This window comes from Spinacia oleracea, chromosome 2 (assembly GCF_020520425.1).
Source record: "Spinacia oleracea cultivar Varoflay chromosome 2, BTI_SOV_V1, whole genome shotgun sequence".
NCBI classification, from domain to species: domain Eukaryota; kingdom Viridiplantae; phylum Streptophyta; class Magnoliopsida; order Caryophyllales; family Amaranthaceae; genus Spinacia; species Spinacia oleracea.
The window spans coordinates 74,268,850-74,293,375 of record NC_079488.1 but is presented as its reverse complement, the minus strand read 5'-3'; the positions used below and the strand labels follow the sequence as shown (position 1 = coordinate 74,293,375).

Below are 24,526 nucleotides of genomic sequence, written 5' to 3'. Positions count from 1 at the left end.
TTAAAGAAAGTCGGGCGTTAGAAATGTAGGCCCATTATTACGAAGAGGGCGTCATATAAAAATTGGTTATACATTATTCTCTTTACCCGGGGGCTCGTTGTAATACTGCGTATTAACAAGGTTGTCGTCACATTATTTGAACAATAACGTATTATACCCCCCTCTTAATAGTAATGGTACTTTTAAGAGACAATATTCACGGGAAGCACTTTTTAGAAGTATTACTCTCATGGTGTATATTCCGATATGGATACTACTCTTTTAAAAAGCGCCTAATACATCCCATATTAGTAGTAGGGAAACTAGTGGTCGTAAAAATATCAGTTTCGTGATTGGATATGAGGAATTTTTATCAGTTAAGTTTATTCAAAACTGATAAATAAGAATTGGGTTTCGATATCGGACTGTTTGAATGACATTACAATCAGTTGGTTTTATCATAAAGGGAGAGTTTCATGACTCGTGACTATTGCATGGTGAAGTGATGGGGTGAAAGCAATAGTAAATTTATCAGTTAGAAAACTGATTTGACGGATGCATTGCAGTTATTTCATTGTGCATGCATTGATGCATGTTATTGCATTGATGTGTCAATCAAGTTTTAATTTATTAAAACTTTATTTTTGGTTATAAAATGCGTGTTGTCTTCATTTGGGGATGTCAGTATGTTACTTTGGTTTTTGAATGTGAGTTTGTTACTTAGTTTAGGATTTTTTTTTACTTGGGTTCACGTGCTTTTTTGGGGGATCAATCACATTAGGTTTCTTTATTTTTTTGTCTTTTTGCTTTTGTTTTCTCTTTTTCCTTTTTTTTAATATTTGGGGGGGGGGGGGGGTACGTGGGTTTGGTTTAGGGGCATTAGGATTAGGTTTGTTTAAATATTTTTTTTTTCTTTTGCTATTTGTTTTATTAGTTAGTTTATTGCTTTATCTTAATTTGGTTAGTTTAGATAGTTAATAAATTAGGTAGTTAATAAATTAGTAACTAATTTTATATTAGTTAATAGTTTACTTTTTTGTTAAGTCATTTTTGCATTGTTTTGTTGTAATTAGTCGGTCTCGTATGTTGGTATTGTTACGTTAGTAGTAAGTAATGTTAAATTTGTTAGTTTGTTAAGGCGAAACTTTTAACCCGGTCATGGTACGTTATTATTCCAGGTCCTATGAATTGGAGTTTTTATCTTTTTCGGGTACACACTCATAGTAACATATAAATTTGTACGACCCTAGACATTTACACAAAACACCTTAAGTAGTGATATTGGATAAGGGATAGACACATAATTTTTGCGTGTCGTTACACATAACAAACTTGAATTAAGTTATTGTTAGCGTGTTGACGTCTTATACGGTAGAATCAAAGTATATTATACAATACGGAATACGGAGTGCTTCTTTATAAAAGGAGATTACCCCTATCCAATTCACCACTCACCACTTATTTCTTATCTACACTTTATCCAAAAATAACAAAATCCTCCATTTTCACGGCACCATGGCTCCCAACAACCAAGATCAACCACCTCCTTCTCCTTTCGATGAGCATTTTCGGATGCTAACTTTGTATTTGAACTTGATCATGGCGTTATTTGTGCTACTAGTGGCGCTCGTGGTTTTCATAATTATGAACAAGTGAGGCTTGGAGGTTTCCGGCACGAAATGCGCACGATTCGAGTCGTACTTCGATTTATTTGCTATTTTGGTAGATTAGGAGTACAATGTAAGGATTTTGGGCATTTAAATAAAATCGTCTTTGTTTTATTGTTAATATTTTCGAATTTTTAATTACTACCGTTGTTATTCCTTAAATCGTCTTACCATTACCGCCGAGGTAATGAACAAAGAAACTCGAGCAAAAATTATGTTAAAAAAAAAGAAATATATTTTCCTTGACAAGGATCATAACAAAAATTATGGATCAAAATTTGGTGTCTACACTTACTAACGCGTTTCAATAGAAATTCCAACCCCAAAAGGATACAATAAATAGTTCGTGGAGCCATACAATTTCAATGCACAAATATATGCTCAACATGAAATATGATGCACTTAATCACATGAAGCAAGATAAAACATGGTTAAAAACATATACATGGCACTTAATAATCACATTGTCACATAATATGCATTCTTAGACTAATATGCCCTTCTTAGTCTACCCATTTATCACTTGAAAATAATATTAATTTTCGAAATTAATTACGAAATAACTCCTAACTTTGTTGAAATTATTTAAATTAAAATCGAAAATTAATAAGAATTATTGATTAATTAAATAAATAAATAAATAAATTTCGGATAAATAATAAAAAAAATTCCGAAAATTTTAAACATAAATTCGAAATAATATTCGAATAAAATAAATAAATAAATGATTAAAATAATTCGGATAATTAAATAAGATAATTTCCGAAATTAAGAAAATAAATTTGAAATTAATTCGAAAAAAAAAAAAATCGGAAAAATAAAAAATTTGGAAAAATTTAATTAATATTAAATAATAATCCGACTTTTCCACTAATTTCAAACGACCCAAAATAATTGATATTTGACCTTTAAAATATTGAGTACTCAAAATAATACGTTTTGACTTTAGGAAAATAAGTTTCGAAAATCCTAAAGTTCCGCAATCGTAGTTTAAGGATTTACCACTTTGTACTATTAATTAATGCAAAGCAACTCTCAAACTAGAGCTCTGCAAATACCACTTTGTAACACCCTAATAATTCCTTGCTTTTATAAAACCATTTTCCAACTTAAAATAAAGGAATTACTAAAGCATTACCGCCACCGTGATAACGGTTAAGGCTATTACCAGAATTACGCAGCGGAAAAACCATAATTAATAAAATATCGAGGCCTCCTACAATTTGGAACCATAATGGCCCAAAACCCAAAATATAAATAATCCAAACATTTCAAACATAATTAAAGTATTAAATAAAATAGTTTCAAAAGACGAAAACATGCAACTCTCTCAATCATCCCAAGCCACATGATTTCGATCGTACTTGATCTACCAACCTGCTATATTATTCTACTCCCCAACAATGCAAGTGCAAATGATGGATCATCATAGGGTCATTAAGGCAAAGGCCATGACCGGAAACACACAAAGCACGTAGTCAGCAAAAGCTGAGTACTTACAAGCATAGAGTAATGAAACTAAAGCATGCATCACTCACTAAGTACTAATCAACATGCAAAAGCCATATAATAACAATTCAAACAATCATGAGATACAAGACTCGACTCTTGACTCGACTCTTGACTCACAATTTAATTAGAATAAGCTTCGAACGGGCCAAAAGAATAATCCACAAAGGGAAAAGGTGATGGGAGCCAACCAAACACCAAATATAATAATAATAATAAAATCGGGCCATACCGAGTGTCGGGCCATACCGACGGAATTCCTGCGCATAATATAAATGAAACAACGTCTTGTATCATTAGTAGGAGTACGAGCTTTCCGGCAAGACTTCCCCCATTGTTCATACTCAAGGTATATACGTTCCAAGAGTTTTGAAGCTTGTTCCGGTTGCACTTTACGTTTATTAATATTTTAATAAAGGCGAACTCAAGACTCGACAACATGCATACATACAATTAATAAACAACAACCAAAACAATCTTATTTTAATGCTTTAAGACTTGTGATCAACCAAGCAAGACACTTGTGATATTACTACCATGTTCCTCCTCACCAAAGTGAGACTCCACATCATGCATATTAACATGAGGGTTGTGCCCTTGCACGACAAATCCTGATTCGTTTCTTACATAATATTCCCAACTAAACCCTACATGTGCGGTGGCTTACGTGAGCTAACCCTTCACATGTGGTAAAATAAATAGTACAACGAGGTACAAATAAATGGCTCAAAGTATGCTAGACATCCCGTACAATAGCATACAAATAATTAATCCATCCCTTGCATGTGAATTGAACCATACATGCATAAATATTGAACAACATGATTGACAATGAAATCCATACTCATAATAATTTCAACATGCTTGTTCAACAATTAATTCAATAAATCCAACATTACAAAACACATGCTCGTTCATCAAAATAAACATGATTCCACATAATGTAATTCACATCATCAACAATCATGTAATGTCATTGACAAAAAGGTGTGGCACTACAAGAAATTGATTAATTACCAACCGCTAAAATTGGTTGGTAAAACGCGAAAAACGGTTGGTAAAAGATTTTGCGACCGCCAGCGGTCGCAAAAAAGCGGTCAGTTTTCACCTGGACGGTAATTTAGGAAACTCCAACTGGAAGGCGGTCGCTAAAATTTACCGACAGAATTAGCGACCGCCACCTAAGCAGTCACTAAATTAGTGACCGCCAATGCAGTCACTAAATTAGTGACCGCTGTTGCAGTCGCTAAATTAGCGACCGCCCTGACGGTCACTAAATTAGCGACCGCTTTGGCGGTCACTAAATTAGTGACTGCCTTTGTAGCGGTCACTAAATTAGTGACTGCTTTCGTGGCGGTCACTAATTTAGTGACTGCTTTGGCGGTCACTAAATTAGTGACTGCCTTGGGGGCGGTCACTAAATTAGTGACTGCTTTTGTGGCGGTCACTAAATTTGTGACTGCCTTTGCGGTCGGTAATTATGCAAATATCATTTGCAGCCAATTTTGTAAAATCGCATATATACCTGTATTATATGCCTGTATAAATATTATATATGTACCTGTAAATATTATATATGTACCTGTAAATATTATATATGCCTGTATATATACGAATTTATATAAATTTTGTAAAATCGTATGAAACCTGCTCGATGTTATAATATTAAACATGTTCAAAGTCATACAACAAAGATTCATAATACACATAATGTTGTTCAAACATGTTAATACGAAAAGTTGTAACTAGTTCAAACTAATACAAGAATACTAACTACCTAACACAAAGGTGTCCCGCCTCCGGGTGGATCTCGAGGGTCCTGCGACTGCGAGAAAGGAAAACCAGTACACTGACTGAACATCCGCTCGTAAGACTCCATTGCCTTTTTCATCTGGGCGGCATGTTCTTCTCTTTCTTGTCTCTCCCTTTCTCTCTCTTGTCTCTCCCTTTCCATCTCCCTTTGGTGCTGTAGTCGCTCTGCTTCTCTTTCTTCTCTCTCCCTTTGCCTCAAAAGTAGATCGTCCTCCATAGCCTTTAACATCTGATTTTTTGTTGTTTCAAGCTCAATGGATTTTTGGGTCAACTGTTGTTGAGTCTCTTCCAATCGAGATGACATTTGAGAATAAATAGATGGGGTGTATGAGCTAGAAGAACTACCACCCCTTCTAGATGGTGCAAAGTATAGAGAGGCTCCACTACCCAGCCCGGGGACCTTTCCCTTCTTTCTCCCACCTACTGTCTCAAAGTAGATTTGGTTGGGATCTTTAGCAATGCCTTTTTCAACACATTCAGCAACATTTTTTTCATAGTTTTCCTACAAGAATTAAAATGATTATCACCCATGCATAAAAAATATATTAAATGGAGCACATTTAAACTTAAAACGTGTTTCATAAGCTTTGTTTGAACTTGCTAAGTCACATTCAAACGTAGTTTTCCTACAATAATTAAAATGATTATCACCCATGCATAACAAATATATTAAATTGAGCACATTTAAACTTAAAACATATATAGGCTAAATAAGGCATTTTCGCTCCCATTTTTCAAAAAAAAGAACTAAGGGCTGATTTTAAACTTAAAACATGTTTCATAAGCTTTGTTTTCACTTGCTAAGTCACATTCAAACGTAGTTACTCACATCTAAGGCCTATTTGGTCGTTATAGGTCATATATTGCCTAAAATGTCATTTTCTCGCCTAACTTTGAGCTAAGGAACCAAACTTGTCATTTCAAACCATTTACATGTTTTATGTGTCATATTCAAGGTTTCTAAAACCGATTCTAAGCAATTTAAGCACATTTAGGTCATATTTGGTCGATATAGGTCACATATAGGCTAAATAAGGCGTTTTCGGTCCCATTTTTCAACTTAATCACCTACGGGCTGATTTTAAACTTAAAACATGTTTCATAAGGTTAGTTTGAACTTGCTAAGTCACATTCAAAGGTATTTACTCACATCTAAGGCCTATATGGTCGTTATAGGTCATATATTGCCTAAAATGTCATTTTCTCGCCCAACTTTGAGCTAAGGAACCAAACTTGTCATTTCAAACCATTTACATGTTTTATGTGTCATATTCAAGGTTTCTAAAACCGATTCTAAGCAATTTAAGCACATTTAGGTCATATTTGGTCGATATAGGTTACATATAGGCTAAATAAGGCGTTTTCGGTCCCATTTTTCAACTTAATCACCTACGGGCTGATTTTAAACTTAAAACATGTTTCATAAGGTTAGTTTGAACTTGCTAAGTCACATTCAAAGGTATTTACTCACATCTAAGGCCTATATGGTCGTTATAGGTCATATATTGCCTAAAATGTCATTTTCTCGCCCAACTTTGAACTAAGGAACCAAACTTGTCATTTCAAACCATTTACATGTTTTATGTGGCATATTAAAGGTTTCTAAAACTGATTCTAAGCAATTTAAGCACATTTAGGTCATATTTGGTCGATATAGGTCATATATAGGCTAAATAAGGCATTTTCGGTCCCATTTTTCAACTAAATCACCTAGGGGCAGATTTTAAACTTAAAACATGTTTCATAAGCTTTGTTTGAACTTGATAAGTCACATTCAAAGGTATTTACTCACATCTAAGGCCTATATGGTCGTTATAGGTCATATATTGCCTAAAATGTCATTTTCTCGCCCAACTTTGAACTAAGGAACCAAACTTGTCATTTCAAACCATTTACATGTTTTATGTGGCATATTAAAGGTTTCTAAAACTGATTCTTAGCAATTTAAGCACATTTAAGTCATATTTGGTCGATATAGGTCATATATAGGCTAAATAAGGCATTTTCGGTCCCATTTTTCAACTAAATCACCTAGGGGCAGATTTTAAACTTAAAACATGTTTCATAAGCTTTGTTTGAACTTGATAAGTCACATTCAAAGGTATTTACTCACATCTAAGGCCTATATGGTCGTTATAGGTCATATATTGCCTAAAATGTCATTTTCTCGCCCAACTTTGAGCTAAGGAACCAAACTTGTCATTTCAAACCATTTACATGTTTTATGTGTCATATTCAAGGTTTCTAAAACCGATTCTAAGCAATTTAAGCACATTTAGGTCATATTTGGTCGATATAGGTCACATATAGGCTAAATAAGGCGTTTTCGGTCCCATTTTTCAACTTAATCACCTACGGGCTGATTTTAAACTTAAAACATGTTTCATAAGGTTAGTTTGAACTTGCTAAGTCACATTCAAAGGTATTTACTCACATCTAAGGCCTATATGGTCGTTATAGGTCATATATTGCCTAAAATGTCATTTTCTCGCCCAACTTTGAGCTAAGGAACCAAACTTGTCATTTCAAACCATTTACATGTTTTATGTGTCATATTCAAGGTTTCTAAAACCGATTCTAAGCAATTTAAGCACATTTAGGTCATATTTGGTCGATATAGGTTACATATAGGCTAAATAAGGCGTTTTCGGTCCCATTTTTCAACTTAATCACCTACGGGCTGATTTTAAACTTAAAACATGTTTCATAAGGTTAGTTTGAACTTGCTAAGTCACATTCAAAGGTATTTACTCACATCTAAGGCCTATATGGTCGTTATAGGTCATATATTGCCTAAAATGTCATTTTCTCGCCTAACTTTGAGCTAAGGAACCAAACTTGTCATTTCAAACCATTTACATGTTTTATGTGGCATATTAAAGGTTTCTAAAACTGATTCTTAGCAATTTAAGCACATTTAAGTCATATTTGGTCGATATAGGTCATATATAGGCTAAATAAGGCATTTTCGGTCCCATTTTTCAACTAAATCACCTAGGGGCAGATTTTAAACTTAAAACATGTTTCATAAGCTTTGTTTGAACTTGATAAGTCACATTCAAAGGTATTTACTCACATCTAAGGCCTATATGGTCGTTATAGGTCATATATTGCCTAAAATGTCATTTTCTCGCCCAACTTTGAGCTAAGGAACCAAACTTGTCATTTCAAACCATTTACATGTTTTATGTGTCATATTCAAGGTTTCTAAAACCGATTCCAAGCAATTTAAGCACATTTAGGTCATATTTGGTCGATATAGGTCACATATAGGCTAAATAAGGCGTTTTCGGTCCCATTTTTCAACTTAATCACCTACGGGCTGATTTTAAACTTAAAACATGTTTCATAAGGTTAGTTTGAACTTGCTAAGTCACATTCAAAGGTATTTACTCACATCTAAGGCCTATATGGTCGTTATAGGTCATATATTGCCTAAAATGTCATTTTCTCGCCCAACTTTGAGCTAAGGAACCAAACTTGTCATTTCAAACCATTTACATGTTTTATGTGTCATATTCAAGGTTTCTAAAACCGATTCTAAGCAATTTAAGCACATTTAGGTCATATTTGGTCGATATAGGTTACATATAGGCTAAATAAGGCGTTTTCGGTCCCATTTTTCAACTTAATTGCCTCAATGCTGATTTTAAACTTAAAACATGTTTCATAAGGTTAGTTTGAACTTGCTAAGTCACATTCAAAGGTATTTACTCACATCTAAGGCCTATATGGTCGTTATAGGTCATATATTGCCTAAAATGTCATTTTCTCGCCTAACTTTGAGCTAAGGAACCAAACTTGTCATTTCAAACCATTTACATGTTTTATGTGTCATATTCAAGGTTTCTAAAACCGATTCTAAGCAATTTAAGCACATTTAGGTCATATTTGGTCGATATAGGTCATATATAGGCTAAATAAGGCATTTTCGGTCCCATTTTTCAACTAAATCACCTAGGGGCAGATTTTAAACTTAAAACATGTTTCATAAGCTTTGTTTGAACTTGCTAAGTCACATTCAAAGGTATTTACTCACATCTAAGGCCTATATGGTCGTTATAGGTCATATATTGCCTAAAATGTCATTTTCTCGCCTAACTTTGAGCTAAGGAACCAAACTTGTCATTTCAAACCATTTACATGTTTTATGTGGCATATTAAAGGTTTCTAAAACTGATTCTTAGCAATTTAAGCACATTTAAGTCATATTTGGTCGATATAGGTCATATATAGGCTAAATAAGGCATTTTCGGTCCCATTTTTCAACTAAATCACCTAGGGGCAGATTTTAAACTTAAAACATGTTTCATAAGCTTTGTTTGAACTTGATAAGTCACATTCAAAGGTATTTACTCACATCTAAGGCCTATATGGTCGTTATAGGTCATATATTGCCTAAAATGTCATTTTCTCGCCCAACTTTGAACTAAGGAACCAAACTTGTCATTTCAAACCATTTACATGTTTTATGTGGCATATTAAAGGTTTCTAAAACTGATTCTTAGCAATTTAAGCACATTTAAGTCATATTTGGTCGATATAGGTCACATATAGGCTAAATAAGGCGTTTTCGGTCCCATTTTTCAACTTAATCACCTACGGGCTGATTTTAAACTTAAAAAGTGTTTCATAAGCTTTGTTTGAGCTTGCTAAGTCACATTCAAAGGTATTTACTCACATCTAAGGCCTATTTGGTCGTTATAGGTCATATATAGGCTAAATAAGGCATTTTCGGTCCCATTTTTCAACTAAATCACCTAGGGGCAGATTTTAAACTTAAAACATGTTTCATAGGTCATATTTTGTCGATATAGGACCTATATTGACCAAATAAGGCATTTTCGCTCCCATTTTTCAAATAAACGAACTAAGGGTTGATTTTAAACTTAAAACGTGTTTCATAAGCTTTGTTTGAATAATAGTAAGTTACCTTGATTTGCTTTGCTTTGCTACTACAAGGGACTTTCCCTTTACCCGGTACTTCCTTCGTGTGTGTCTTCAAATATAAGTCACCAGCTGTAGGCATCACACCTCCACTTTCCTTTGCCTAATAATACAAGTAATTTTTGTGAATAATCAAATTAGTAACAACGTTAAATGAAATTTAGTTACATTATTAAACTTACCATTTTCTTTGCAGCCTCAGTTGTGGAAATGGAACCTTGGAAATGTGATGGTTCAACATTGTTGGTTAATGAACCCCCTCTTCTATTTTTCTTAGCCTGCTCAGATCTTTTCTTGAATTCATCATCATCCACGTGCTTCATCATATCTGCATGCACTTTCTCAGACATCCAAGCTGGCTTCCTTCCATTACTCTTTCTTGTTATTTGGTAGTGGATGTACTTAACCCGTTTATATGCATTTGCATGGTAATCACGCACAGCAAGGTGATCAAACTCAGGCAACCATTTATAGGTCCTCTACACAAAAGAAAAGAAAAGAAGGATATTTTGTTATGTTACAATTATAGCAAGTTGAAAAATAAAAAGTGATACATTACATGATATAAAATTGTGTAAACCTTGAACAGAGTGAACCAATGATCTTTTGTATCCTTGTCAACTTTGGTATAACACGTCCAAGGACTCTTGAAATATTTCTGGATGACGTTAGTAATATCCCGCGAAATGGAACTGTGATCAAACCTTACATAGTGGAATAGGAAATAACACAAGTAACTTTAGTTTACAACATTCATACATGAGATAAAATAATTAAAATGTAACTCTAAATCTTACCAAAGTTCACCCGGTGCCATCCAAACGACTCCAGAATCCTCAGCTTCTTCATTTACTTGTGAATCAGGTACCACCTCTTCAGAGTATTCACCTTGAGTTTCGTCATCATCAAAGTAGGTATCCAGTGAGGGTTGGGTCACCCGTGTAGTACCTCCACGGCCAGCTCCATGGTCAGCTCCATGGCCACCTCCACGACCAGCTCCATGGCCACCTCCACGACCACCTTCACGACCACCTTCACGACCACCTCCACGTGCACCTAAACGACTGCGGATGGCTGAATGTTCTCCTCGATTGGACATCTGTTTATTTAGTAGAACACAAACCAAGTTTAAATAACTCAAATTTCAATCATAAAAGACAATTCATCGATTGGACATCTGTTTATTTAATGGAACACAAACCAAGCATTAACATTAATAAACTTACGATACATATATAATTACCTAATAACAAGTAACAAACAACTTCAGATTGTCTAACAAACATAAATTTATACAACCAAAATAAAAAGTTCAATGATAAGTTCAATAAACAACAACATAATTCAAAGTTCAATCATAAAAGACAACACATGTCAAATTCCAATCATAAGTTTACCAAACAACTACATAATATTTCTTGAACCTAAAATTAAACAACCAAAAAGGACCAAAATCAGCAATATCAAGTTAATCGTCGTATCCATCAGAATCATCAGCATCATCATCATCACCATCGTCATCATCATCATCAATGTCATCATCACCATCATCCTCATCCTCATCATCCTCATCCTCATCTTCATCATCCTCATCCTCATCACTCATACTATCAGCATCACCATCATTAATATCGTCATCATCATCATCATCTTGATCTTCATAATCTGGGATCTCATCTGGAGCACAAAGAGCTGAAGAAACCTCATTTGCATCTTCTTGTAGAAAGTCTAAGTCAACCGGAGCATCAATCACAGACCTTGCCTTAGTTTTAAACACAGCCCACCATTGGGCTTTATCCCTCTTCAAACTGGGGTAGTGTGCAAAGTATACTTGACTAACTTGGTAAGACAATACAAACGGGTCATACTTTGGGTATCTCTTAGAATGATTGACCTCAACAAGTTTGTATTGTTCATGAATGTTCATACCCTTCACGGAATCCATCCAGCTGCACTTAAACAAGATTGTCTTGTACTCTTGAAGCTTACCACAATAAGAAAGTTCAACCACCTCCTCCAAAATGCCAAAGTAGTCAACTTCATCAGGACTTTGTACACACACTCCATAATTCATAGTTGACTTGTGTTTGCCGTAGTCATGAGTTTGAAAATTATATCCATTCGCATAGAACCGGCTCCATGTCCTTACTTGTCTAGAGGGGCCCATCGCAAGCGCCCGTGTCACATCATTAGGACTCAAAGACCGGAGAACCTAATTCGTAGAATTAGTTAGTAATTTTATTTTCCTTTCAATGACTAGTGTAAGTAATATTGTTTATGAATGAAAGCAAAATACAATTAATCTCACATGTGATTTAAACCATTCAGGGAACTGGGCTTCGCATTTACTCCAAATATCCTCCATTACTATGTGAGGTTGAGTTTGGATAATGTGCTCCTCAAATTTCCTATGGTAATTAAGGAAATAAAGGTTAAATACGTCGTTAGAAGAGTTTACAATAATTAAATTATAGTTTTTTACCTTTCATATTCACCTAAGATGCCACTGTTTGCAAGCACATAAAGATGTGCTCGATCATACTCCATGTCTTGCAAGAAGCGCAAACGGCCATTAGTAGGTGCACGACCACAATCCACCCTGAACATCTCGGGGATATTAACGTCATGTTGGTTCTCAACAACCGAATGGACATTTCTTCCTAGATCCCTTGCTTTGGTGTCAACCTCAGGTTGAAAATAGTGGGAACAAAAGTTCGTAATCTCCTCCATTAGGTAAGCATTGCATATGGAGCCTTCTACACGTGCCTTATTTCCAACCTTACGCTTCAAATGGTTAAGAAACCTATAAATTATGTAAGTTTGATTAATAGTTACTAGTAAACATATAAGATATTTAAAGTAATAATTTATTTACGCTAATTTGTATTATTTTGATTACCTTTCAAATGGGTACATCCACCTGTACTGGACGGGACCACCAACCTTTGCCTCATGTGGAAGATGAACTGGCAAGTGTTCCATTGAGTTGAAAAATGCAGGTGGAAAAATCTTCTCTAGCTTGCACAAGATCTCAGCTATATTCTTATCCAAGCGATCTATGTCACTCGCTTTGATAGTGGGGGCGCATAAGTCTCGGAAGAATTGACTAATCTCTGTAATTGCCTTCCAAACATGCAAGGGAAGCAACTCCTTCAAAGCAACCGGAAGTAACCTCTCCATGAAGACATGACAATCGTGGCTCTTCATTCCATACAGCTTGCATGATTGAAGATTAACACACCTGCTCAAGTTTGAAGCATAAGCATCCGGGAATTTCAAGTCTCGAACCCATTCACATAACACCTTCTTTTGAGCCTTGTCAAGTGCAAAGGGTGCTTTTGGCATGGTTTGATTTCCATTTCCAAGCTCTAACTGCCGACGTTTACAATACTTAGCCATATCTTTCCTTGCACTAGTGGTGTCCGAGGTGCTACCTTTCACATCCATCACAGTGTTTATGAGTTGGTCAAAAAAGTTCTTTTCAATGTGCATGACATCCAAGTTGTGACGAAGAAGCAAATCCTTCCAATATGGGAGTTCCCATAGAATACTTTGTTTGAACCAACCCATTTTGGCACTCTTCAACTTCTTAAGAGCTTCAGGACCATCAGTTGCTTTAGGCAAGTCCTTCACGCATTGCCACAATTCTTCTCCACACATTATATGCGGACCCATGCCATTTTCAACTTTGTTTTTGCAGAAAGCTGTTTTATTCTTTCGAAAAGGGTGATCATGTGGAAGGAATTGTCGATGACAATCAAACCATGAAACTTTACCTCCATGTTCAAGCCAAAATGCCTTGCTTTTATCCATACAATAAGGGCAAGCCTTCTTTCCGGCCGTGGACCATCCAGATAGCATTCCATATGCAGAAAAATCACTAATAGTCCACAAAAGGGCTGCGCGGAGGTTGAAATTCTGCTTGCTTGAGATGTCATAAGTCATAGCCCCAACCTCCCATAACTGTTTCAACTCTTCAATGAGTGGTTGCATGTACACATCCAAGTTTCCTTTAGGATTTTTAGGACCGGGAACGAGCAAAGAAAGGAACATGAATGGTCTTTTCATACACATCGATGGAGGCAAGTTGTATGGTGTAAGAATAACCGGCCAACATGAATATTGGGATCCAAATTTACCATGGGGGGCAAATCCATCTGTGCACAAACCAAGCCTGACATTTCGTGGCTCTGATGCGAAATTAGGAAAGGTTGTATCCAAGTGCTTCCACGCTTGACTATCACTAGGATGTGCGAAGGTGTTTTGAACTCGGGGATTCTTGGCATGCCAAGTCATATCCTCCGAAATGTTCTTGGTAGCATACAACCTTTGCAACCTCGGTGTGATTGGAAAATAGATTAGAACTTTTGCTGGAATAAGCTTACCCTTTGCAGTCTTCTTATACCGATCACTTCCGCATACTCTACATTTATCTAACTGTGCATCGCCTTTCCAGAAGAGCAAACAACCTTTAGGGCATGTGTGGATCCTCTCATGAGGAAGTTCCAAGCCCTCAAGAACCTTCTTTGTGCTATTGAAAGTTCTACCCATTTGGTTGTTATTTGGAATCGCATCATTCATCAAAGATGCAAACCCATCCACACACCTGTGTTGTAAGTTGAATTCACATTTCAAACTTGCAATTCTTGATGCCATCTCCAACACAGAGAGTTTGCTCCCTTCATATAATGGATCTCCAGCTGCCTTTAGAAGGTCTATAAACTTCTTAGCTTCATCATTTGGTTCTTCTTCAACTGAATTACCCTCTTCATTCACCAAATGCTCTTGATTATTTCCAAGAGCATCAATAACCATATCCCGATATTGATTTGGCTGAACACGCGAGGACTCTACTAAGCTTTCCCCTTGACATATCCATTGATAGTAATTACGAACAAACCCCTTCTTGTACAAATGTACTCTAACTGTTTCAGTATCATGAAAACGCCTGTTATCACACAAGGGGCATGGGCATCTTATTTTGTCACCATCATTGCATGTTGGATGCTCTTTGCAAAACTCAATGAACTCTCCAACCCCCTTGAGAAAGTCGGGCTTAAGATTGCGCCCGTCGAGTCTATCATACATCCAACTACGCTCTCTTCTTTTCATGATACCAAATTCTACATATCTCACAAAAAACATGTTACTAACCAATCTCTACACATCTCACACTAATCATGTTACTAAACCTACTATATAGTCTAACTACCGCTCGAAGTTTTCTAAATAAACAATCAAATAATTGATTTTATTAATTATATAAAAATCAATACTTATTAATGATATAAAGTTAAATAATTTATTAATGATATAAAGATCAATAATTTATTCAAACGCACTTATAAATTATATAAAGTTCAATAATTTACTTATAATTTATATAAAGATCAATAATTACTTAAACACAAGCCAATAAGGATAAAAATCAAATATAAATAATAAAATGCATTTACAATAAACACCTAAACATGCACAAATTTATTCAATACACTTACTTACTACTCAAATTCATTCTCTAAATTATTCGTTGTTTCTCATATGACATTCCTTGAAACTTTGGCATAAAATTAAATTTCATAAAATCTTACACCTACACCTACATCAAAATTCTTACACCTACACCTACATCAAAATTAAATTCCTTGAAATTTTGGCATAAAATTAAATTTCATAAAATCTTACACCTACATCAAATTAAGTACGGCATTCCTTGAAAATTTCATAAAATTTCCATAATTTCCATAATTTTCCATAATTTTCTAACAAGTCATTCCATAAATTCATTGAAAAAAATACCCATTAATTATCTAACAAGTCATTCCATAGTTATGGGTCAAAAAATTAGAAGAGAAAAAAAAGATTACCTTCAAAGATCGAAGAGTTCACATACAAGATCTACAATTGATATAAACAACAAAGTTAGGGTTTGAAAAATTAAAGCATTATATTATGAAAAAACTAAGAATAAAGGTTACCTGGAGTGGAAAACATCGACGATTGAGTAGTCCGGTCCGGTGGGTGGTCCGCCTGGGCTGCTGGCTGGGGGGCGCCGTGCGCGGCTCTGGGGGGGGTTGGGCGTGGGCTGGGCTGCTGGCTGGGGGGAACCGTGCGCGGCTGGGCTGGGTGGGTCGTGCACTCTGGCCGAGTCGGGGGGTTAGGGTGGCGCCGTCGGGGGAGGGGGGTGGTTCACCGGCTGCGTCGAAGGTCGAAGGAGGGAAGGCTCTTCAAGTTTTTTTTGGTCGAAGGAGGGAAGGCTCTAAATTGGTCGAAGGAGGAGGAAGGCCGACAAGATTTTTTTTTTCTTTTTTTAATTTAGTGACCGTTTTTGGTCATTGATTATTTTTTATTTTTTTTTTTTAATTTTAGCGACCGCTTTTTTGGTCGGGTATATTATATAGGCGGTTGGTAAAATTTTAAATGTATTTTGAAAATAGTCGGAATTTACCGACTGCTAAATAGTCGGAATGAAAGTTTATGCAGTCGATAAATTTACGACCGTTATGAAAGCGGTTGGTAAATTTTAAATTTACCAACCGCTCTACATTCGGTCGGTAAATTTAGCGACCGTTTCTATTTCGGTTGGTAAATTTATTTTTACTGACTACTTTCACGGCGGTCGGTAAAATCAGTTGGTAATCAAGCGCTTTCTTGTAGTGTGGTCGCCCTAGACTTGTACGTACCTTGAATACCTAAGCGTAGGGGCCACTTTGCAATAACGAGCACTCAACTAGAAATCACCTCCTATCATCAAGATAATGAAACTAAATTATTTCCATGTTCATTAAATTTCCAGCAACTTTATAAAAATTAAAACTTCCTTTAGACTTTAGAATTCAATCGTTTTTCAATAATAAAGTCGTCTCAATTTGCAAAATCAATCCCTAGTACAAAAACATACTTTTTCCGCCTTTAAAATCAATAAAAATCGACACTTTAAACCTTTATTCAAATCTGAAAATATAATTGATTATCATAATTAAAATCATCACCTAATTATGCTAATCAATTGACTCATTAGGTCTAGGTTAAAACCCTAACTTGGAAATCCCAATAACAATAGTTTAATATCATAAAAATCAATGCTTTATTAAATAAACAAATCTAAAAATTCATCCTTTAATAATTAAAACAAACCTAATGAATCACAACACACAAATCCTCAAACCACGGTATTCATAACCGGTTCCCAGCATTTTAATTACTCAAAACAATATTAATATAATATTTTAAAATACGGAATTTAAATAGAATAGGTAAGGAAGAAGAGAATTATACCAATCCGGGCTATAGCACGGAACAATCACGAATTAGGGTGATTGGGCGAAAAAAGGAATTGAATTCGAACACGAACAACACACACACACACACACGTCCGTGTGTGGGTGCGCGCACGGCAAGGCGACGAACAAAGGGGCAGGGCAGCGCGCGCGGGCTGGCGCAGCGTGGGAGCGAGAGGGGCGAGCAAGATGTGCGATGAGCACACGAGCAAGGGGACGAGCAAGGTGTGCGCTGGGCACACGAGCAACAACTACGAGGGACAGCAGCAGCGCAGGGCACGAGTGCTCGCTGCGGGCTGCGGGCGAGAGAAGAGAGGGACGAGAGGGGTGTGGGCGAGAGACAAGTACGAGGGCACGAGGCCGAGGACGTGCAGCACGAGGGCACAAGGCCGTGCGGTGCAGCACGAGTGGGCGTGAGACCGAGTGGGCGTGAGGCCGAGCAAAGAGAAGAGAGAGGGAGTTGGAGTGAGGGGCAAGAAATAAAGAAGGGGCTTTATGAAATTTTAGGGGTTTATTTAATGATGGGGAGTCCTATTTATAGGCTCCCTAATCCCTTGATGGGCTAGGCTTAGGATATTTGAGTTGGGCTTAGGAATTAAATGAATTGGGCTAGTTTAGGATTTAAATTAAATACTTTTGATTGGGGCTCGTTTAATAAAACGAATTGGACTTTTCATTTAAAACCCGAAGCTTTAAAAATCACAACTCATTTAATTTCCCGACTCAAGAATTAAATTCGTTTCGTAATTAATTAAAATAATAAATATTCTAATTAATTAAAATACATTAAATACATTTAAATATTATTTAAATGCTAATAAATCCTAAAATGCTTTATAAATATAATAAAATATATTTATAAATATTATAAAAATACGAGGTATTACATGCTTATTCCGCGAGCTTTAAGAGTTGTATTCGAGCACATGACAAGAAGCATTTTCGAATAACCCTAGTCATGACACTACGTGGGTTTGAACTTTGAATTTAGAACGTAGAATTTCTACTTGTATCGTGACCACTTCGCTTTAAAGTTAATTTGAAGGAACCTAAGGCCGGTTTGTCCAAGAAATTATCTTTGTTAAGCGTGATGTAACTTTGCATTTTTTTTGGATTTAGCATGTGAGGTGATGAAAGCAATAAACACGTAAATCAACATCACAATAAGTAAATAAATTATTCAAAGTGCGTACAAAACCACATCACCTTAAAAAAAAGGTGAGTAAAGAGTGCGGAATTGAAATAGCAAGAATAAAGGTGCAATATTGAAATGCGATATTGAAAGGTGCAATATTGAAATGTGTTATTGAAAGGTGCGATATTGAAATGCGTTATTGAAAGGTGCGATATTGAAATGCGTTATTGAAATTGTGATATTGAAATGACGATATTGAAATTGCGATATTGAAATTGTACTATTGTATTTGAGATCCGAACGCCAAACGACTACTTAATAATAAGTGCGTCCGACACGGATTCAATTCTAAAAATCTCAACTTTAGAATTAGTTGCACATCCCAAAGTGTCTTAGATTTTGATTATTGAAATTGAACTTTGAACATTGAATCTTGAATATTGAACTTGAATATTGAACTTAGGAGTCTTGAATCTCAAAGATTAGGCCTTTTTATGTCAAAAAGGCTTCACCTTTAATGTGCTCCATAACTTGAAAATGATTCTAATTTAACGAAGTGATTACTAACAACCTTAAACATCATAGAATCTTGAAGATGAGATCGACTTGTATTTGAACATTAAAATTTGGAGTCTTCAATCTCAAAGATTAAACCTTTTATGTTGAAAAGGTCTCACCTTTAATTTGCTCCATAACTTGAAAATGATTCTAGTTTAAGTAAGTGATTACAAACAACCTTAAACATCATAGAATCTTGAACTTTGTACTTGAATCATAAAAAGTGTTGATTTTGTAAAAATATGTGATTGTTGTAAGTAACACTTTTGAGAACATAAGTGTCAATTTTACTAATCATTTTGGAAGAAAATTTAATCTTGCATGGCATAATTGAAATGGTGTTTTTAGACAATTATTTGGAGAGGGTTTCAAGTATGAAACCTCCCCAAAGATGACACCTTTGTATGATTTTCCTAGTTACCCAAAGGTATGAACCCTAAGTGGTAACATCATTGGATTTTGTATTAGAAATGTAGAAGGATATAATACATTGTAGATTTGAGTAGGGATTCGGAATTACCTAGTTAGGGTTAGGTTGGATTTCTGATTAGTGCTCCCAATTGCTTAAATATTTGAAATTGTATAGGAATTTTGTAGATTGAAAACTGATTTTTGTGTTTTGATTTTGAGATTGGATTTCGAAATTACGACGTTCTGTTTCTGATTTGCTGTCCTAAAATGCTTGGAAATGAGGGTTTAAATAGAAGATTAGACGACTAAATTCCAAAAGCAGTTGCGCCCAGCGTAGGGCCCTGCGTCTTGCGCAAGTGACGTGGCTCAGGAAACGCCAAAGCAAGGACGATGACGCCGTCCTTGTATTTGTCTTTTGCGGGTGTACCTTTGTACGAATTGTACGAAGTTAGCACGTAGTGAATGCTTAATGATTAAGGCTTAGATTTTGCGACTAAAAACAAGCCGTTTTCGGGTTTTTGAATTCGGTTTTACGGGACGGGGACCGGCTTGCTCGGTTTTGTGGGTCGGCTCCCGAATTTGGATTGCTTAGTGTTATTTTGACTGGAAAAGGCCTTGTAAAGCCAATGGAGAGGTCCATTGGGTGAGGTTTTGTTTGGATTTTGAAATTGATTTTTGGAAATTGAATTTTTTACGAGTTTCGTAATGGGAACGGGCTCGGGAATTGGACTTTGGATCTTGGACTTTGGAATATATTTTAGCAATCGTGACTTCCACACGGAGTTTTACCAACCGCCTAACAAGGATAATAGTATCGTCATCATCCCATAGGGGAGACACGATTTCGGTGTCTACAGAAGCCCCCACTTTTACTGAGCGTTCGGTTAGGAAAGCAATAGTCAAATTTTTCGAATAGGGATGGAGAACGGTCAAGATGTTCTGCAATCAAGACCATTCTTTTTACACCGGTACCTGCACAAGACAAGCGTTAGAAAAAGGATAGAGTCTACCTCCGCGCGGTCGTGACGACTCTGACTTGTACTTCTTTTCTGCCTTTGGTTTAGAACGGAACTTGGCATCGAAAATTGTGAGTTTTGAATTTTTGAATCTTGAATTTTGAATACCCGGAGTTGATCCGTTGGGGATGTGTCCACTGGGGGAAGAGTTTTTTATTGACTCGTAAGATCTTAAAATTTTTGCTGACTTTCCTGGAGCTTGGGTCCGTTTGGAGTCGAACGCCTGAATTCTTGTATTTTTCGGACTTTGCATTCTTGAAATACTTATCTGTTGATGTTGAAGACAACAGATGTATACTCGTATTTTCGGAAGGTAGCACGATTTGATGTTTGATGCCTGGTGCAGAAAACCGTAGCAGCAAAGTACATCACAGAGGACCGCGCAAAGAATCTTCCGCGCATGCACAGAGGCGCTGAGTCCGGTGCAGGGGCTCGCTTTCAGCGCAGGGCTGGGTTATAAATATCCCTCTTGTCGTGACCTTAGAAGAGCACCTTCTTTTGCTTCACTTTCTTTCTCTCTCAAAGGTCGACTACTCTCCCCTTGATCTTGTTGCTCTTGCCTTGTCCATGTAAGAATTTCATGTTTTGTTTACGAAATAACTTCTAGGGTTTCATGTAGTTTCGCTTTTTGTACTTGAAATATTTTGTTGATATGACACTTGTATGGTAGTAGGATTCTTGTATCTTGTAGGAAGAAAATTGTTTGGAAGCCACTTGAACTTGAACTGTTGGAACTTTGTTGAACTTTTTTTTTTTTTTTAATTTTGTACTTGGCATTTGTAGATAATGACCCCATGGGTGATTTTGTCGGGTCTATTGTAAGAGAGTAGGCTAGGATAGCCTAGACATTGTTGTAGAATCTTTAATATCTGCTTCGGCATGGATAGCCTAGGCGTTGGTGTAGAACTTGAATACCTGCTTCGGCATGGATAACCTAGGCGTTGGTGTAGAACTTGAATACCTGCTTCGGCATGGATATCCTAGGCGTTGGTGTAGAACTTGAATACCTTCTTCGGCATGGATAGCCTAGGCGTTGGTGTAGACCTTGAATACTTGCTTCGGCATGGATAGCCTAGGCGTTGGTGTAGAAATCTTCTTTGAAGTAGAGGTCCCTGGCTAAACTTGTATTGCCATTGGGGATTTTTGGAATCTTGATCTTTGTATGGGCTAGTATGAGATAGCCCCCAGGCTTGAATGTTAATTTTTGTATTTCGAATGCTTTAGCATGCCTCGTCATTCTCGGAGGAAGCTTGCCGAACGCTCGACAGTTCGAGCGGCTATGGAGGATGCTACGGATAATGAAACGGCGACGACGCACGTGCCAGCGCCGGGCATGGTACCACGAGCAGTACCCACCGGCTGGCAGCCCTCGGATCTCGCATTTCGACCAGAGTTTCATCTGTCACAGCGGCCACGCGCTGGCTTGGTGAGTTTTGTACTGTATTTTGAACTTGTCTCTTGAACTTGTATAGATCAGAACTGATCCACCCATTTGTACGCTGACGGGGAGGCGATACGTGCCTATTGGTCTTTGAGGGATCATTGTACCGTTTATCCGATTGTCTAAGACGTCGAGGAGACTCGAGCGATTTGGACTCGGACGGGTTTGGTTCCTTTCGGGGAGGCTTTGAGAGGCGTCCAAGGGAAGAGGGCGTCAAAGCCCGGCTGCAGGCCCTGCTGGAGAGGTGGTGGGATACCACCAACACTTTTCATATGGCATGGGGGGATATCACCATCACCCCTTTCGAGTTTGCTATGTCACGGGCCTCCCTTTTTCCGAGAGGGATGTGACTTTTGATTTCATCTTGAAATAGGAGTCGGAGGTCGTCGGGGATTTGATTGGCCCTGTCGCTGATTTGATTACAGATAGCGGGTCCTGTGCTTCCGTGGAGGTGATTTTGGCTGGGATTCGCATGACGGACATATCCGCAAAGCAGAGCGTTTGGCTCTTCCTCTTGGCCCTTGTGAGTAGAGTGATGGCTCCGGGCAGGAATAGCCGTGTGCTGGTTGTCTTCCTGGGGTCTTTGAGCGACTTGAGGGCTGTTTTAGGCCTCAACTGGGGTGGTCTGGCATATAGCCACCTTTTGTATGAAATGAAGAACGCCTCCCAGACTGCACCCGAGAGCAAGGCGAGTGTAGCTGCTTTGTGGAGCATGCTGGAGGTATTTGGAACTCCTTGTATTTTGTACTTGTATGTTTGTATCTTGAATTTTGTATGCATAGGACTTAACTGATGCCTTTACTTGCTTTTGAAGATTTGGGCGTACGAGCATTATCCGAGCTTGGCGCCGGCTCGCCCTAGGGGTGCGGCTTATCCGTTTGCTGCCTCTTGGGAAGGAGCGGTGCGCAGCGATGTGTCTTTGGCGACCTTCCGGAGAGCTTTGCAGGTCTTGCCTGTAGGACAGGTATGCACTAGTGGAAAAAATACCTGTTGAGGGGGGCATTTTGGGCTTATTGAGGCGAACATGGCCCGCTTCAACAGACGTGGCTTCAACAGCTCACTTAGCTGTTGAGGCGGGCTTTGTTCGCCTCAACAGGTCATCTGTTGTGGGGGGCTTTCAAAAGCCCGCCTCAACAGCCCAAAACTAAAGGAAAAATTAAGGACCTGTTGTGGGGGGCATTACCAAAAGCCCGCCTCAACAGAGTAGTCTATTGAGGGGGCCCTTAAAAAGCCCGCCTCATTAGCTCGCCAAATTGAATTATTGTTTTTGTTTTGGAATTTGAAATGTAATTATTCATATTCATATTGATATTGAATCCAATATAATGGATCGAAATTCCAACAATAACAAGAACTTCCGAGACAAAAATTTGAAATCCTTTGGGAAAATACAAGAACAATTTTATTCATATTGAATTAAATAACTTATCCAGCAATACATTATTAAATAAATTAACACTTTCTATATATAAGTATATATGATTACATCAAGTTACATTTATCAAAAAATATGAGTATTTTTTTAAGTCTTCAATTCGGAGGATCTAGGTACTTCACCATTTGATAAACCTGCAAAAACAATTAGCAATAAAGATTAAACTAAGAAGTGAACAAACCAATAAGAAAAGATCCACCAAATAAAAAACAAATACGTACATAGAAATTAGAAATTAAATTTAGAACAAATAGGTTTACATTAATTTATTCTAAACATTAAAAAATTAAATATATCTTTCAGATTGTATGCATTTTACATATTATTTGAAGTTCTTAGAAAAAAAACTGGTAAAATTAATATATATATAAAAATTATAGTTCTTAGAAAAACTGGTAAAATTAATTTTTTTTTTAAAATTTTAAAGCGGAAAATAAAAGTGATCGATGAATCCAATATAATGGATCGTAATTCCAACAAAATCGGCCGTTTAGAGTTTTATTATCGATCTAGATCTAAAATCCAATGAAAACATAAAATTAAGAAAAATTAAATAAATTACCGATAATTTCCATAAAATAAGAAAATCAAAGAACCTAAAGTGTTTTTTAAAAAAATCAAGAGATATTTCCAATGAATTCAGAATAACAATTAAAAAATTCAACAGGTTATCCAAAATAAAACAAAAAAAATGAAAATTATGAGGAAACTTGCCGTTTAAAACATTCTCCTCGTTCGTTTCGCCTTCTGCACCGCCATCCCCTCGTTAGTTCCGCCGTCTCCATCTCATATTGAAATATTGACTCGTTTAAATTTCACCGGCGCCACCTACACGATCTCGTCCATCGCCGTTAACATCTGACTCTTCGTCGGAGTTTCAAAAAACACATAAACATTATTCATCTTGATAGATTAAGAAGGATTTTTTTTAGGGGAAAGAGATTAAGAAGATGAACGAGAGGAATTAAATGCAAATGTGAGAGGATAAGTAAAATGAAATCGCAAAAAAAAAATGAAGAAGAGAAAAGATCAGATCTAAGGAAATAAGGAGAGAGAGAGAAAAAAACGGCTAAGGAAATAAGGAGAGAGAAGGAATGAGATATAAAAACCCTAATCAAATCACCTGATTTAATTTGGGCGGGTCTATTGAAGCGAACATTTATTGTTCGGCCCAATAGCCTTGATTTGGTTGAAGCGAACAACACCAAAGCCCGCTCTAATAGACTTTGTTGAAGCGAACAATTAGAAGCCCGCCTCGATATCTCATTAAAATCTTTGACCCGCGTTGACTTAGTGGTTGTTGAGGCGTGCTTTTAAATGCCCCCCTCAACAAGGG

General features: G+C 36.8%; 2 protein-coding genes across 2 annotated transcripts; both read right to left on the bottom strand.

The window, feature by feature from the left end:
- Window positions 1–4,791: 4,791 nt before the first annotated feature.
- LOC130467930 (uncharacterized) lies at window positions 4,792–10,902 on the bottom strand. Its single transcript, XM_056837030.1, has 4 exons — window positions 10,786–10,902; window positions 10,097–10,173; window positions 9,901–10,017; window positions 4,792–5,469 (listed from the first exon to the last, which is right to left on the bottom strand). The coding sequence occupies exons 2-4, from the start codon at window positions 10,097–10,099 to the stop codon at window positions 4,933–4,935; spliced, it is 657 nt and encodes a 218-aa protein (XP_056693008.1). The 5' UTR covers window positions 10,100–10,173; window positions 10,786–10,902; the 3' UTR covers window positions 4,792–4,932.
- Window positions 10,903–11,036: 134 nt separating this feature from the next.
- Window positions 11,037–16,135, bottom strand: LOC130467929 (uncharacterized). The gene is made up of 6 exons (XM_056837029.1): window positions 15,893–16,135; window positions 15,782–15,812; window positions 12,814–15,037; window positions 12,397–12,717; window positions 12,223–12,322; window positions 11,037–12,126 (listed from the first exon to the last, which is right to left on the bottom strand). The coding sequence occupies exons 3-6, from the start codon at window positions 15,024–15,026 to the stop codon at window positions 11,383–11,385; spliced, it is 3,378 nt and encodes a 1,125-aa protein (XP_056693007.1). The 5' UTR covers window positions 15,027–15,037; window positions 15,782–15,812; window positions 15,893–16,135; the 3' UTR covers window positions 11,037–11,382.
- Between the last annotated feature and the right edge of the window lie 8,391 nt (window positions 16,136–24,526).

What these genes read in the sequence shown, in the direction of transcription:
- LOC130467930 (XM_056837030.1), bottom strand. An exon ending in GCAAAGCAAAGCAAATCAAG is followed by an intron (nt 5,470 to 9,900) that starts GTAACTTACTAT and finishes TAATTCTTGTAG; the next exon opens with GAAAACTATGAAAAAAATGT.
- LOC130467929 (XM_056837029.1), bottom strand. Translation starts at nt 15,026, where the DNA reads ATGAAAAGAAGAGAGCGTAGTTGGATGTATGATAGACTCGACGGGCGC. An exon ending in TGGATGTACCCATTTGAAAG is followed by an intron (nt 12,718 to 12,813) that starts GTAATCAAAATA and finishes CATAATTTATAG; the next exon opens with GTTTCTTAACCATTTGAAGC. An exon ending in ATCTTAGGTGAATATGAAAG is followed by an intron (nt 12,323 to 12,396) that starts GTAAAAAACTAT and finishes TAATTACCATAG; the next exon opens with GAAATTTGAGGAGCACATTA.